Genomic DNA, 13,002 nt, shown 5'->3' with positions numbered 1-13,002 from the left:
GTAAGGAGTTATTAATCCGTTGATACATATTTCTGGCATCTGTTGTAATATTGCCTTACCCCCATCTATCAATGGCCAACGATATAACCCGCAGTTCCCCAAGTAAACTTTCTCTATCGACCTAACTAGTTCATCTGCATATTCATGGCGACTAATGAGGTAACGGAAGTTAGGTAGTCCGCACATTTTTTCCCGCTCTGTGCCCAGAATCTATTGGGAGATGATAAGGGCCATAATGCCAAACTTAGAAATACGTCCTTCACTAGTAACCAAAAGATAAATACATACTTTGGGCATACTAGGAGTGCTTTTTATATATTTATTGTTGACTTTTAACATTTTTCCATTTTGTGACGAATTATTGACATCCAATTTTTTTTAAACAATCTTAAAATATCATTTCTGATATTTTGTTGTTGACTTATAAAAATATTTTTCTCTTACTTTTCGGTAAAAATGCATTGAATACCTATTGCTGATAACACATTTAGAATTTTACTTGTGCTGTCTTTGCACTTGTCTGGACAAATCACTGATGTCTGGCATGATCATACCAAGTGGTTGGTAGAATTATGTCCTCTTTTTGTCCAATTCGGACCTCCATACACAACTTTTCTCTGTACCGCGATACGATGGAGTTCTCTCCCTTGTCAAACTGAGCGCGAGGCCGCCTTTTACTCGGAGCTACTAATGTAAATAATGAACTTTTATCAGTAAAATATGCATTGTTAGATCAAATAAATGACATCTGATATAGAGAACACAAATAATCATAAAGGTTAGTGAGTGCATTTTGTTCCGTTCAGCATACATGACAAGTACCGTGATATCCCGAGGTTGCAGGCTACTTGTTTTAGCCCCTTAATGCTGCGTGCTAGACAGGGTAACAACAAGTACCATCTTTAAATGTCTTTTGGTATGACGTGGCCGGGGATCGAACACTGGACCTTGAATTGCAAAAGAACTCAAAACTGGGAATAGTCTATTAAATGTCAATATGTCTGAGTGGCGTAGGAGCTCGCACTTGTCCTGCAACGCGAGTGGAGTAAGACCACAAACTGTTATCCCGACTGATACTGTCCATGAGAAGGCATTGTGTGGCATGCATTGCAACCAGTACTGACTGTGTCTTTGGACCCCTTGTGTGTTCTATTTCCTCTACATTAAAACTCTGTATCCTTTCCAATGACACTTGTCATTACTAATGTGGAACTAAGTTATCTGAGTGTGATTGTAGTGCACAGCCAACACCATATAAAATTTGATTTAAGTGTCAATGTCACTTTTTACTCTGGTGCGTTTACAGTGCGTTTCAGTGTATCACGTAACTAACCACAGGTCCGCGTAGTACTGTAGATCTAGTTACCCAGATCCTGGGTACCAGAGTTACCCGTCACGGCCCAAGCTCATGTACTCGATAAATGCAAAACACATCGAAGTCAATTATTCGATATCCACTCAGTGTCTGGCCATATGTTATTATGAACGTTTCAAATCACTGTCGACAGTTGTCATGAAATCATGGTAGCCTATTCCAGGATTTAAATAACCTCGTGCTTCGGCTCCCGCCATCTTGCAGATGTCCCAGACGAGGACTGTCTCAATGTGCTGGAGATATTTTCACTCAAACTATCTTCAAAACTAAATTATAAAGATATGGCAACGATGCCATAAAACTAACCGTTATTTGCCTTTTACCTGTCAGGTACCTCGACAAGGCATTTACTGTCTTAGTTTCCTTATTTTCTCGATTGACATTATTTTCATAACTTTTCCCCCATTTTCGTTTTTCCACATGCCCGACGATACAGCAGTTATTTCCCTTTGGGTGTGAGTGAAATCGTGACCGCATGGCATAGATTTTTCAGGTTTGTTCAGGTGGAGTAGGTTTTAACAGAAAACGTTGTTACGATGTTTGGAGTCTTTTATTGAGATTCTAGGGCAATTATTTGGTTAAGACTTTAAAAGTATGTATAATGAGAAAAAGATATTTTCTTCACGGCGAAGTCATGTGATCTGTTTGACGTTTCGCCATTTTGGATATGTTGGCAGCTTCCGTTTCAAGATGTCGAGTTTCCACAAGGAAATCTGACAAGTTTTTGTCCTAATACTACCTATTGTACTTCTAGGTTGATTCCAAATACACAGGTATAGTGTGAACATTGCCTGATCTTTGTTGTTTGGTTTAATGAGAAAAAAACGCCTTTTACATTATGAAATGAAAATGTTTATCAATAAATCGAATATAGTCTTCACGAGTTCGGTCCCTTGAATGAGCTGTCAGCGACCGTGTCATTTGCTTGTTTACTTCCTAAGAATTGACAAAACTTTTTAAATATTACAACCGAAGAGGATATTTGCACTCATTAGCTCTGTATACAATGTTGGCTTTACATTATTGTTAGACTGCAAGCTGTCCGATACTGATAAGCAATTTACAGTAAAACAATATTAGTCAAGTTAGTTGCTTTTCGGGCCAGGTTTTCTAGTCTGTCTCACAGTCCCTGAACCACACTACTCTCCCTGTCGTTCAGCCCTTACTCTAATGGTATGGTCATAAATGAAGCAAGTCTATATTTTCCACATGTTAAAAATCTCCCATCTCATTGGGGCTCCATTATAATTGCTTGTTTCTGGCAAAATAATATTTTCTTCAGAGACTAGACATTAGTCTTTGGGTTTTCTTGGATGGGCATTTCTGGTGCATATTTTTTTATCTGTATGCTGTAGTAAGTGGCATGAGTAGAATTGAAACATTGTCTATCATTTATGCAGAACTGTAAATTGTAATTACCATAGGATGTACAGTAATTGTTAGATACAGGTCATAATCCTAAGCCGACAAGTATCCACAAGTTATCAGTTTTTGTGCATGTAAGAACTGGTGCTTGGATGAAATACAATGTTAACACATCATTTCAAAATGTTCATATTATGCATGAACCCTGGAGGATATATTGTTTCAATTCCTATTTGCACCTCATAGCAACAGTAGCAGCTGACATACAAATAGCGGCTTAGGAATTATGTAAAACTGGTAAAAGTGAGCCAATATATTCTAATTGTGATAAGACCACCTCCGTGGCATAGTAGTAGAGCATCCATCAGGAGAGCGGAAGTTTGGGGTTCAATCCCTGACTGCGCCATACCAAAAGACGTTAAAATATGATACTTGTTGTTACCCTACCTGACGCTTGGCATCATATGGGCTAAAACAAGGAGTGGTCGCTTCAGAGTCAGTATACTCTGGACATGTGAAGATCAGGGTAAGAATAGGTCTTCAGCAACCCATGCTTGCCGTAAAAGGCGACTATGCTTGTCGAAAGAGGCGACTAACAGGATTGGGTGGTCATGCTCACTGACTTGGTTGATGCATGTCATCGATCTCAATTACGTGGATCGATGCTCATCATATTAATCACTGGATTGTCTGGTCCAGACTCGATTATTTACAGACCGCCGTCATGTAGCTGGAATATTGCTGAGTGCGGGGTTAAACAGCAAACAAACAAAAACAGTATGCTGTCTGAGTGGGGTATTCATGTTAAACTGCGGCATGGTATCTCAGTGGGCTTGCACCATAAAAAACGGTATTAGTCTGGACTAGTACCAGCAGCCACACACACATGCCTGCCTGTAGCTATGAAATTGCAATAATCTTGGCCGCGACGTTAAACCCCATTTCACCTCACCTCACCTAATTGTGATAACTACGTGTGAATATTTTCTCCGGCACCCTCAAAATAACAGAAAAACCAGCAGTATTAGTGGGGTGGATGGCATAGCTTAGTAGTTAAAGTGTTCACTGCTTTGGCTGGCCCAGACCTGATTATGTACCATGGTTACATGCTACTGTGATATAGACCAAATATTGCTGACTGTGGCGTTAAACAACATTCGCTTGTTCACTGTTAGAATGAAATATAAACTATTAAATTGTGGATTCATGTGAAGTGACATATGACTTTTTTCTATTTTTAAATAGGATCATAATTGTAAAATTCATATTTTGAGCTGATAGTTTTTTCATGTTTTGTGCTGCCAGTGAAGTCAAATTTTGTCAGATTATGTCTGGTGTCAGCCTATAAGTGAAGGTCAGGTTTCATTGCATGTGAAACCACAAGCTGTTACAAGCCATAGCGAGGTAATTTGTGCAATGAAGGCATGGATTACCTGTTAAACACTGCACATGCTGGCAATCTCTTGAGAGAAGTTCATTAATATGTATTTCAGTATGTGAATTGTAAGTTGATACAGCATGGGACATACAAAGTCAATCAATATGGACTTTGCGTTCATTCTAGTTACCATGGCAACATTTGGCAAATATGGAAGTATGTCCTAAAAGGACCCTTGAAATTAATAATGGTGATCCCCTGGACCCCTAGTTTTGTAGGTCAAGATCAACCCCTGTTGATTTGTGAGGGTTTTGTAGTTGCAAAGTGCTACATGGCTGTTTGTGTGTTATAATACATAGTTGCTCGCTTCCTAATCTGCTGGCTTGCCTGGCCCAGAACTAGCCATAATTTTGCTGGAGTGAGTGAGTGAGTGAGTTGTATGGCGCTTTAACAGTATTCCAGTTATATCATGGCGTGTCAGCTTAATGTGGGAGGAAAGCCCGAAGTGATGCAGGTCTTAGATGTTTACCTCTTTGGTGAAACCCATGAGCACGGGTATGGTGCTGACAAACCTAGAAACATAATTGGGGCGAACCAGGATTCGACCCTCACTCATAGGTTTCTGGCGTGCCCAAGGGACGCAACTCTGCACAGCGAATTGCGGCGCCTAAGACGGCTGAGCCACCAGTGCCCCTTGGTCTTGCTGGAATTTTGTTGAAGTATTGCTGTGTGAGATGTTTCATTCATTGACCTTGTAGATCTGTTATGTGCATGATGTCTATTGATTCATAATTGTTGACAATTTGAATCAAAGAATCCTAATTGTGAAATGTTTTCATTTTAGAAAACTTTTGATGAGTTCTCATATTCGGCATGAGTGAGGGGCATCAGGAGAGTGGAGATATTGTGGAAAACCCTGAACCTGAAGCCGATGCTGAACTTCCTGTGATAGGCGGCGCAGTGGAAGATGATAGGGAGGTATTTCAGGCAGATGTGGCCGACCAACCAGAAGATGACGGTGAGGTAGCTCGGGCAGATGTGACTGACCAACCAGAAGATGATGGGCAGGTTGCTCGGGCAGATGTGACTGACCAACCAGAAGATGATGGGCAGGTTGCTCGGGCAGATGTGACTGACCGACCAGAAGATGATGGGCAGGTTGCTCGGGCAGATGTGACTGACCAACCAGAAGATGATGGGCAGGTTGCTCGGGCAGATGTGACTGACCGACCAGAAGATGACGGTGAGGGAGCTCGGGCAGATGTGACTGACCAACCAGAAGATGATGTTGAGGTAGCTCGGGCAGATGTGACTGACCGACCAGAAGATGACGGTGAGGTAGCTCGGGCAGATGTGACTGACCGACCAGAAGATGACGGTGAGGTAGCTCGGGCAGATGTGACTGACCGACCAGAAGCTCAGGCAGATGTGACTGACCAACCAGAAGATGAATGTGTGGGAGCAGAGCTGGAAGCTTCAGAGAGTGAACGACACACAAATGGATTTGATGATATTGTCGAAGACTTGTTGGATGTAGAGGGAGAGGCTTCGGAAAGTGAAAGACATTCGAATGAAAGTAATGACATAGTCGAGGAGGACCAATCACTCAGTGTTGAAGGAGATGCCTCAGAGAGTGAGAGACATGCTGATGGCAGTAATGACGTTGTCGAAGAGTTGTTGGATGTAGAAGAAGAGGCTTCAGAGAGTGAAAGGCATTCTAATGAAAATAATGACATTGTTAAAGAGTCAATGGATGTGGAAGGTGATGCTTCAGAGAGTGAAAGACATGAAAATAATGAACACTCCCTGCATGTCGAGGGGGAAGAGGCCGAGGGAGTCTTCCCCGTGCAGATTGGTTCTGTTGCTGCCCCTGAACATGAACAGGCAAGAGTGACCTCCCCTGAATGTAGTCGATCAAGGGAGACCACTCCAAAACATAATGGTGCAGATCCATCTGCAAAATGTGGTGTGGCTGGCCAAAAACCTATTTTTGTAGATGCGTCATTTTCTCAGGCAGACCAGTTGTGTTCTTCTGGGTCCAATTTCTCTGTTGCAAGTGGCCATGATTATTCCGAGGAAGATGAGGTATCACAAGATGCTGTGACCATGAACTGTGATGGTGGCTCACACAGTGCAGAAAACAGTGTTAAGGTTGTGAATGAAGGGTCAGATCGAGAACGTGCAGATCAGTGTCCAATACAAGCAGCTGCTCCAGAGGATGGAGATGCTAGTCAGCTTGTAGAAGATCCTCAAGCTCCTGAGTGTGATCGGAACTTTGCACTTGGACTCGACTCTGGAACCGAGCACAATTCAAACGAAGACCATCCATCATGTGAGCCCCCCATATCTTTGGAAGGAGCTGTAGGACGTTCTATGTCAGACGTTTCAGGTGGTTCAAATGTGGAGCTGAAACTGCCCTCTCCTTCAAAATGTCCTGACAGTTCAAACTTGCCATCATCGGATGTTACAGGAGTAGGTGCTCAGTCGGGTCAAGTTAATGGAAACCCAGACAATGTGGAGTGTGGTACAGAGATAGGTGTGGAACTCTCAGAAGAATATTCTGACGTTGAGTATAGCAAACAACAGCAAAGTGTCTCTGCTGTTTCATCTACGGCAAACCAGAAAGAGACACAAAAAGACATATCTACTCCTCTGTGTTCTGTTCAGTCAAATTCCCCATCTCAAGCTAAAGCTAGTCCCGGTGGTTCTCTACCATCACATCTCGGTCACCCAAGTCCGGAACAGTCTCGTGTATCAGGGGTGGACTCGGGTGATGTAGAGGATGACCTCCTGTCAGAACTCGATGCAGCATTGCATTCACACACCGATGTGTCCCAGCTAGAACCTATTGTAGAGAGGGCCACAGACTCTGCGATGGAACCGTGGATGGAAGGTGAGCAGCTGAGTGGCAGTGATTCCCTTCCTAATGGATTCAGTGTGGCCGAATTGTGTGACTCTCCTCAGGTCAAGGCGATCTATGAGCAACTGATGCGAATGCAGAAACAAGTGGAGGACAGTCAGACAAAACTTAGCAGGTACGTAACCCAGTGATTTTGCTGGAGCCAAATGGCAACGTGGCATTTCCATTAGATCATCAACTTTGATATGACATTCGTCAGTCGCATTACCAAATATGGAAAACAAATCTTAAGACATTTTGGATGAGAATCAGTCAATGTTCTAGAAAATGAACCGATCTGAAACCATGGTAACCAGTGAAGCTGCGGGATTGTTGTTGTCCTAAACCATGTAAACACATGCTAAATAATCTCCTTGAAATAATGCCTTGCCTCCATACCTGAACACCTTGAAATAAATACATATAATTTTAATAATGCATAACATCATAGCTGGGCACCCTGAATGTGCTGACAGGACCCGGGTCAAGCCAGTTCCAAGTCCTCTGCTGCTTGTCATAAGACTAAGAGGCGACTCCATTGGATTGGATGGTTGGCAATTGCCATGTTCTGTGACTTGGTTCATCACATTGCGGGCAGTGGGGTAGCCTGATGGTAAAAGCATTTGCTCATCACGCCAAAGACCCGGGTTCAATTCCCGGTTACAATGTGTGAAGTCCATTACAGTCTGCCACCCCCTGTGATTTTGCTGGAATATTGATAAAAGTGGCGTAAGACAATACTCACTCTAAGTGGTGGCGAAAATTTTTACAATAGTCCTTGACCCCCATTCCACAGAACTGCAGAACACTAAGACGGCATGACTCCGATGCAATGTACATGATATATACTTTTGACACAGATTTAATCTTGTTGACTGACAACCTGCATGTCACATGTTTAAAGGGGCACTGATCTAACCCAATTCCCCGGGTCTGGTTGTTGCCTTTGTTATTGTTTTTTCCCAGTGAATACCCGGATGTATAGCAGAAATCTAGACTAGTTCGCTACCTCTGCTGCGCCATTCGTAAGCGCATTAGTCACTTTTATGGGTAGTAATAAGAGCGTATGGTCACATTGATCAACAAAATGAAATACAGTTTTCGAGATAATAAGGAAATGTAGGTATCTTTGTGATTAGCATCGGTAATGGTGACGAAGTTTTGATAAGTCATTTGCTTGGTAATTTTGCGATTTTCGTTTACACTATTTTGACTTGCAACACAAAGTATATATTTCACCTGAGCATATGCTTTTTTTATAGTGTGTATATTTTTTTACTGTCAAATGTGTAACAAATTTCTATTATTATGACAACGAATTCCAAACATTTTGATGTTTAATGTCATCACCAAGAGACTGAAAATGTAACGTTGAAAAGTACATTTCTAAGTTGTTTGGCTTTTAATCCTACATAATAATCTGTTGTGATGTTTGTAGGCCCTTTTGATCGTCTTGATCAATCTGGACAGATTTTTTAGTCAAAATGACTGAAATATTTACACATTTTATAAATTGCCTGAGAGAATCACATTTTACAAATTGACGGCAATATATACACGCTTACAAAGGAAAAGACCTGTGACAACAACGTCTATCGCGCATTGAAGAATTTCCCAACCAAGACGTAGCGAAACAAGAACGAATCGGTTCAAATGAAGGAAAACAAAATGCAGATATCATAATTACAACCTACGAAATTTATGTGTATAAGTTTTAGGCAGCTTCCTTGTTCGAGGAATGTATCCGTGAATATCCACACAAAGGAACAATATCCCACTCGTCTGCAGCTGTACAAAGAAACTTATTCGATGTCACGTGTCTTAGTAACAATCAAATATCTTAAAAGATATATATCGTTTCGGGATATTATAACCCGTGTTCGTTTCTCAACTGATCGCTTGGATTGTTTCAGGTGTTTTACATAGGTGTCAAGTCTCAATGGTCGGCTGAGAAAGCCCACGTGACAACTATTTTCATAGCGTCCACGGTTCCTAAAAATTCCATTAAGTGATAGATAACAATGATCAATCAATCAACGTATTATCAGTTAACCCTTTGAACAAAGTATGTTGTTTTTACATCGGCACTTCGCGCCATGATATGAGTGTATTCCCTTTGTTTTAGTAAAGCTAGACATGTAAACACTCACTCTTGACATATCCACTGTGCAAGATAACAGTGATTAATCAATCAACGTATTTTCTGTTAATCCTTTGATGACTAGGAACGATCCGTTGATTTACAAAAAAAGTAAATCAACTGATACCTCATCTCTTGCAAGGCTGCCACGTGCATATTACATAACACACATTTCACCTCACTTCAAACCTGGAAATAGATTGAATAATTACCCCAGACACAATAAATGCCAAATGGGAATCTTTGTCAGGTAATATAAGTGGTGCTACCACTAATTGTACCTGTAATAAATTCATTAACTAAGCATCAAGTGAATGACGACAAATACACAAGTGTAGGGTTATACGAGAAAACGTGGATGACAACAAGGGAGTAGTAATCGTATTATCGACGCAAGCCGAAATCCGAAAATGCTTTCACTGCATGGATACTGTTTTTAGTATTAAACTATAACCATCTGGGGTATTTCCAAATGACGACATCCGATGAGCTCCCATGTTCTTTTTGTCTGTTCGTTTAGGCTGAAGAAATGAATTAACATGCGCCCTTTGTCGAAATCTTTAAAGATCACAGTTAACCAATCAGTGTTAAAAAATGTGTAAAACAAATATTGCCTCCAGCCTCCAAGTTTATTTAGCTGTCCTTGCAGACGGTTCCCCAGTCTCTGGTCACGCTCAGTTGCGTTGCGTATCATCCGGGTACTCACGGGGGAAAAACAATAACAAAGGCAACAACCAGTCCGTTAGATCAGTGCCCCTTTAAGCAACTTTTGACACCTGAAGACTGAGTAATGGCGTTTTGAGTAAGGACACTTTGATCATGTCGATAAAAAAACATGACATTTTTTTTAACATACTGAAACATAAGGAAGAGAATAGATGGATGTCAACTTCTTGATTATAAGGTACACAACGTTTTGGGGTATATACTTACTCTTCCATCAGGTCTATGATTCCCATGAGGCAGAGAGCATATATATGTACATGTAAGGACATCAAAATTGATAAGCTAACAAAGGGTAGGATCTAACAAGGGAAACCAACAGATGATTGGCACTAATAGGTGATTATCAAAAGACATTGGAAGCCAACGCTTTACAGTAATTGGGGCTTATGGTATGGAAGCCAGTACTTAAGTTATCATAGATAAGTAATCATGGTTATAGGTATGGGACACTGGGCAAACAGGAGGCATGGGGTAATTAGCACTGGTAGGTGAAAGAATGGACATAGCAAAGAGCAAATTGAAGCCAGCTAGGTAATAAGCACCGGCAGAGATCAACACAGATCAAAGCAATATGTCCCAAGCACTAGGCAGATATGTTTCCTGGTGTCTCCTGACGTCAATGGCTTCTTGTAGTTTTCCTTGTTGCCAGTTTTCTTTGTCTTTGAAACATTTTAAATCTTTAACACTGTTTTATGTATTAAACAATGTTGAAGTTATCTTGCGACAGTTATGAATCAAAAAGGGTGGTTACTGCTTTCCACTATTAGAAAAAAAATTCTGTGAAAAATATTTGTGAAACATGACTGACTTCTTAAAACATTCTATGTGTTCCAAACATTGCTAATGAAATGTATCCTGTTTATTCGGTCACTACACAAGTCCACAGAAGTGAGCTGGTATGCGTGTTGGTGCATGATAGGTAAATGAATTCAACGGTTGTGCTTCAACCTTTATGTTTTATCAAGAGCCCTGACAGTATTGATTTGGCTGTCTGATCAATGAGCAGTGCAAACACACTGATTGTTGTGATGAAATACTGCAAAAACACCAACATGGAGGGTGGCAGATATTGATGTTGACACAAATGTTACCATAGCCCAGCGGGATATCTGGCACCATGTGTATTCAGACTGGCGAGTTGCACAGATTTATGTCATAATGCCTGTAACTGTAGCATGGTCATGCTTATGTGTATCACATCTAAATGACTTTCCAAGACAAAATTTCACCCATTCTCGATGTACGCTTGTTTTAATTGGACACTACTCGTGAATAATGTAATTTCAATGAGAAAACATTTTTCATGTTTATGGGGGATGATGTCGTGTGAGATAGTTAATTCAAGGAGAGATATGTGTCAATCATATATGCCATTTTGTAATGTTGTGTAGAACAGCATCTTTATTTGCTCATAAATCACTACAGATTGAGGCAAATGGAAGCCAAGATTTTATCGTGAAAAGGCATTTCAGGGGTGAGGAGTTCTAAAATTTTCAGGGCCCTGCTAGGTGGCTACGTGATCTCAGGTTCGGACACTTCTTGGCCTCCACCATTTAGATGTAGGCCAGTTGGTTTGGAGAAGGGCAAGTAACTTTTAGAAGGAGCAAGACCTACTGGCTTCATTCATATTTGTTGTTAAACTTAAATCAACCCCTGTTAGGGTGTTGGGGTGGTTAAAGTGTGGACTCATGCTACTGCATTAGGGTGTTGGGTTTAAAGTGGTTAATGTTTTGTCTCACCAAAACATCATTATTTACAGACGTCTGTAGTTTGGTAATGTTGCTCAAATATTGTGGCATAAAACAACATTTTCTCACTCAGGTGGTTCTTAGACCTGTCTGTCTTTGTTTCAATCTTGGTCATGCTGTCAACCACTGGGGTGACCATGGTGACTAGCTCAGACTCTCACAGATGTGAGATAGCTGGAATATTGCTATCTTTTGTGTTAATTTGATTTTCACTCACTCTTTAGTGATCATGGTGATAGGATAAAAAAGAATGTTTGGCACAATTTAATTGAGGTTGCAAATGCAACAGATGTTTCCTTAACAATAACATATGTAACTTTTTAGGCAAGATAAACATGTGTAAAATAAACACAAACAGGATAGGGAGAATGTGTTCATGCAAAGATAATATGTTCATATGCATTTCATAATTTAGGTCACTTCATTGGGGAATACGAGTGCAGCATGTTCGGAAATGTTTAACATAAAGCATGATCAAATGTCTGGTGATTCAATGATTGTCCATCATACGTGTCAAGACAAGAAGCTCAAGGGAAATAGAAACCTGGAGTATAGCAGACATGACATCAATCAGTGTAAACAAGGGTACGGTTAATAACATGGGTTATCTGGGTTTCACTTTACAAAGTCATGTGACTTCTTTGATAGGCATTTAGAAGTTGAGTACTAAGTAAGGATAAGAATTTATGGATAAATGGATTAACCATTGAAAGGAATAAAAAAAATGTCAACCAAAAAAAGGGTGGATTAACCTGATTGACAAGTATTTGACAAATTTTAAGTTCAGTGAAGATATTGTCAAAGTGACAAATGCTATCTTACTGACCCAAGTACATGCAATAAAGAAGCAAAGAGACTGTTGGAATCAATAGCTTCGTCATGTACATATGGAGTGTACCTGATGGTAACAGATATATAGGGTGTGAGGGTATATTTGACTTGCAGCTGACAAGACTGCACACAGACTGCACACAGACTGCACACAGACTGAGCCATGTGTAAGGGAGCAATGAAGAATGCTGTCGCAGGTTGCACTGTTACCATGGTTACACGTTTTTTTGTAGATAAGTTGTGTTACAGTTTACTGTCGTGTTGTAGGTTAACCGTGGTTACAGTCTCATAGATTACACTGGTGATACCGTTTACGTTGTTACCATGGTTACATTGTCATGTTGTATATTGCAATGTTACCATGGTTATAGTTTCATAGATTACACTGGTGATATGTTTACATTGTTAACATGGTTACACTGTCATGTTGTAGACTACACTGTTACCATGGTTACACTGTCTGACAGATTATACTGGTCATACTGTTAACATTGTTACCATGGTTACACCATGTGTACACTGTCATGTTGTAGATCAAAC

The 13,002-nt window shown here is 40.6% G+C and overlaps 2 protein-coding genes across 5 annotated transcripts in view; one reads left to right on the top strand and one right to left on the bottom strand.

Moving 5' to 3' along the window:
* Nucleotides 1-1,805, bottom strand: part of LOC124136611 (tudor domain-containing 6-like) — a 49,570-nt gene extending 47,765 nt beyond the window's left edge. The window contains exon 1 of the mRNA XM_046502587.2: nt 1,682-1,805. The gene's annotated coding sequence lies outside the window, so the exon portion shown is untranslated. The remainder of the gene's footprint in view (nt 1-1,681) is intronic.
* Nucleotides 1,806-2,003: 198 nt separating this feature from the next.
* Nucleotides 2,004-13,002, top strand: part of LOC124136612 (coiled-coil domain-containing protein 186-like) — a 37,692-nt gene continuing 26,693 nt past the window's right edge. For 2 of the 4 annotated variants that reach the window (XM_046502591.2, XM_046502590.2), the window contains exons 1-2: nt 2,004-2,148; nt 4,963-7,153. In XM_046502591.2, the coding sequence (XP_046358547.2) occupies nt 4,992-7,153 (2,162 nt within the window). In that variant the 5' untranslated portion in view covers nt 2,004-2,148; nt 4,963-4,991. The remainder of the gene's footprint in view (nt 2,149-4,962; nt 7,154-13,002) is intronic. The other 2 variants (XM_048393573.1, XM_048393571.1) reach the window with 2 other exon arrangements.

The sequence above is a fragment of the Haliotis rufescens genome, unplaced genomic scaffold (genome assembly GCF_023055435.1).
Source record: "Haliotis rufescens isolate VD_foot unplaced genomic scaffold, xgHalRufe1.0.p SCAF_12, whole genome shotgun sequence".
Classification (NCBI taxonomy): Eukaryota; Metazoa; Mollusca; class Gastropoda; order Lepetellida; family Haliotidae; genus Haliotis; species Haliotis rufescens.
Note: the sequence above shows the minus strand (reverse complement) of the source record. Positions and strands in the feature narration are given on the sequence as shown.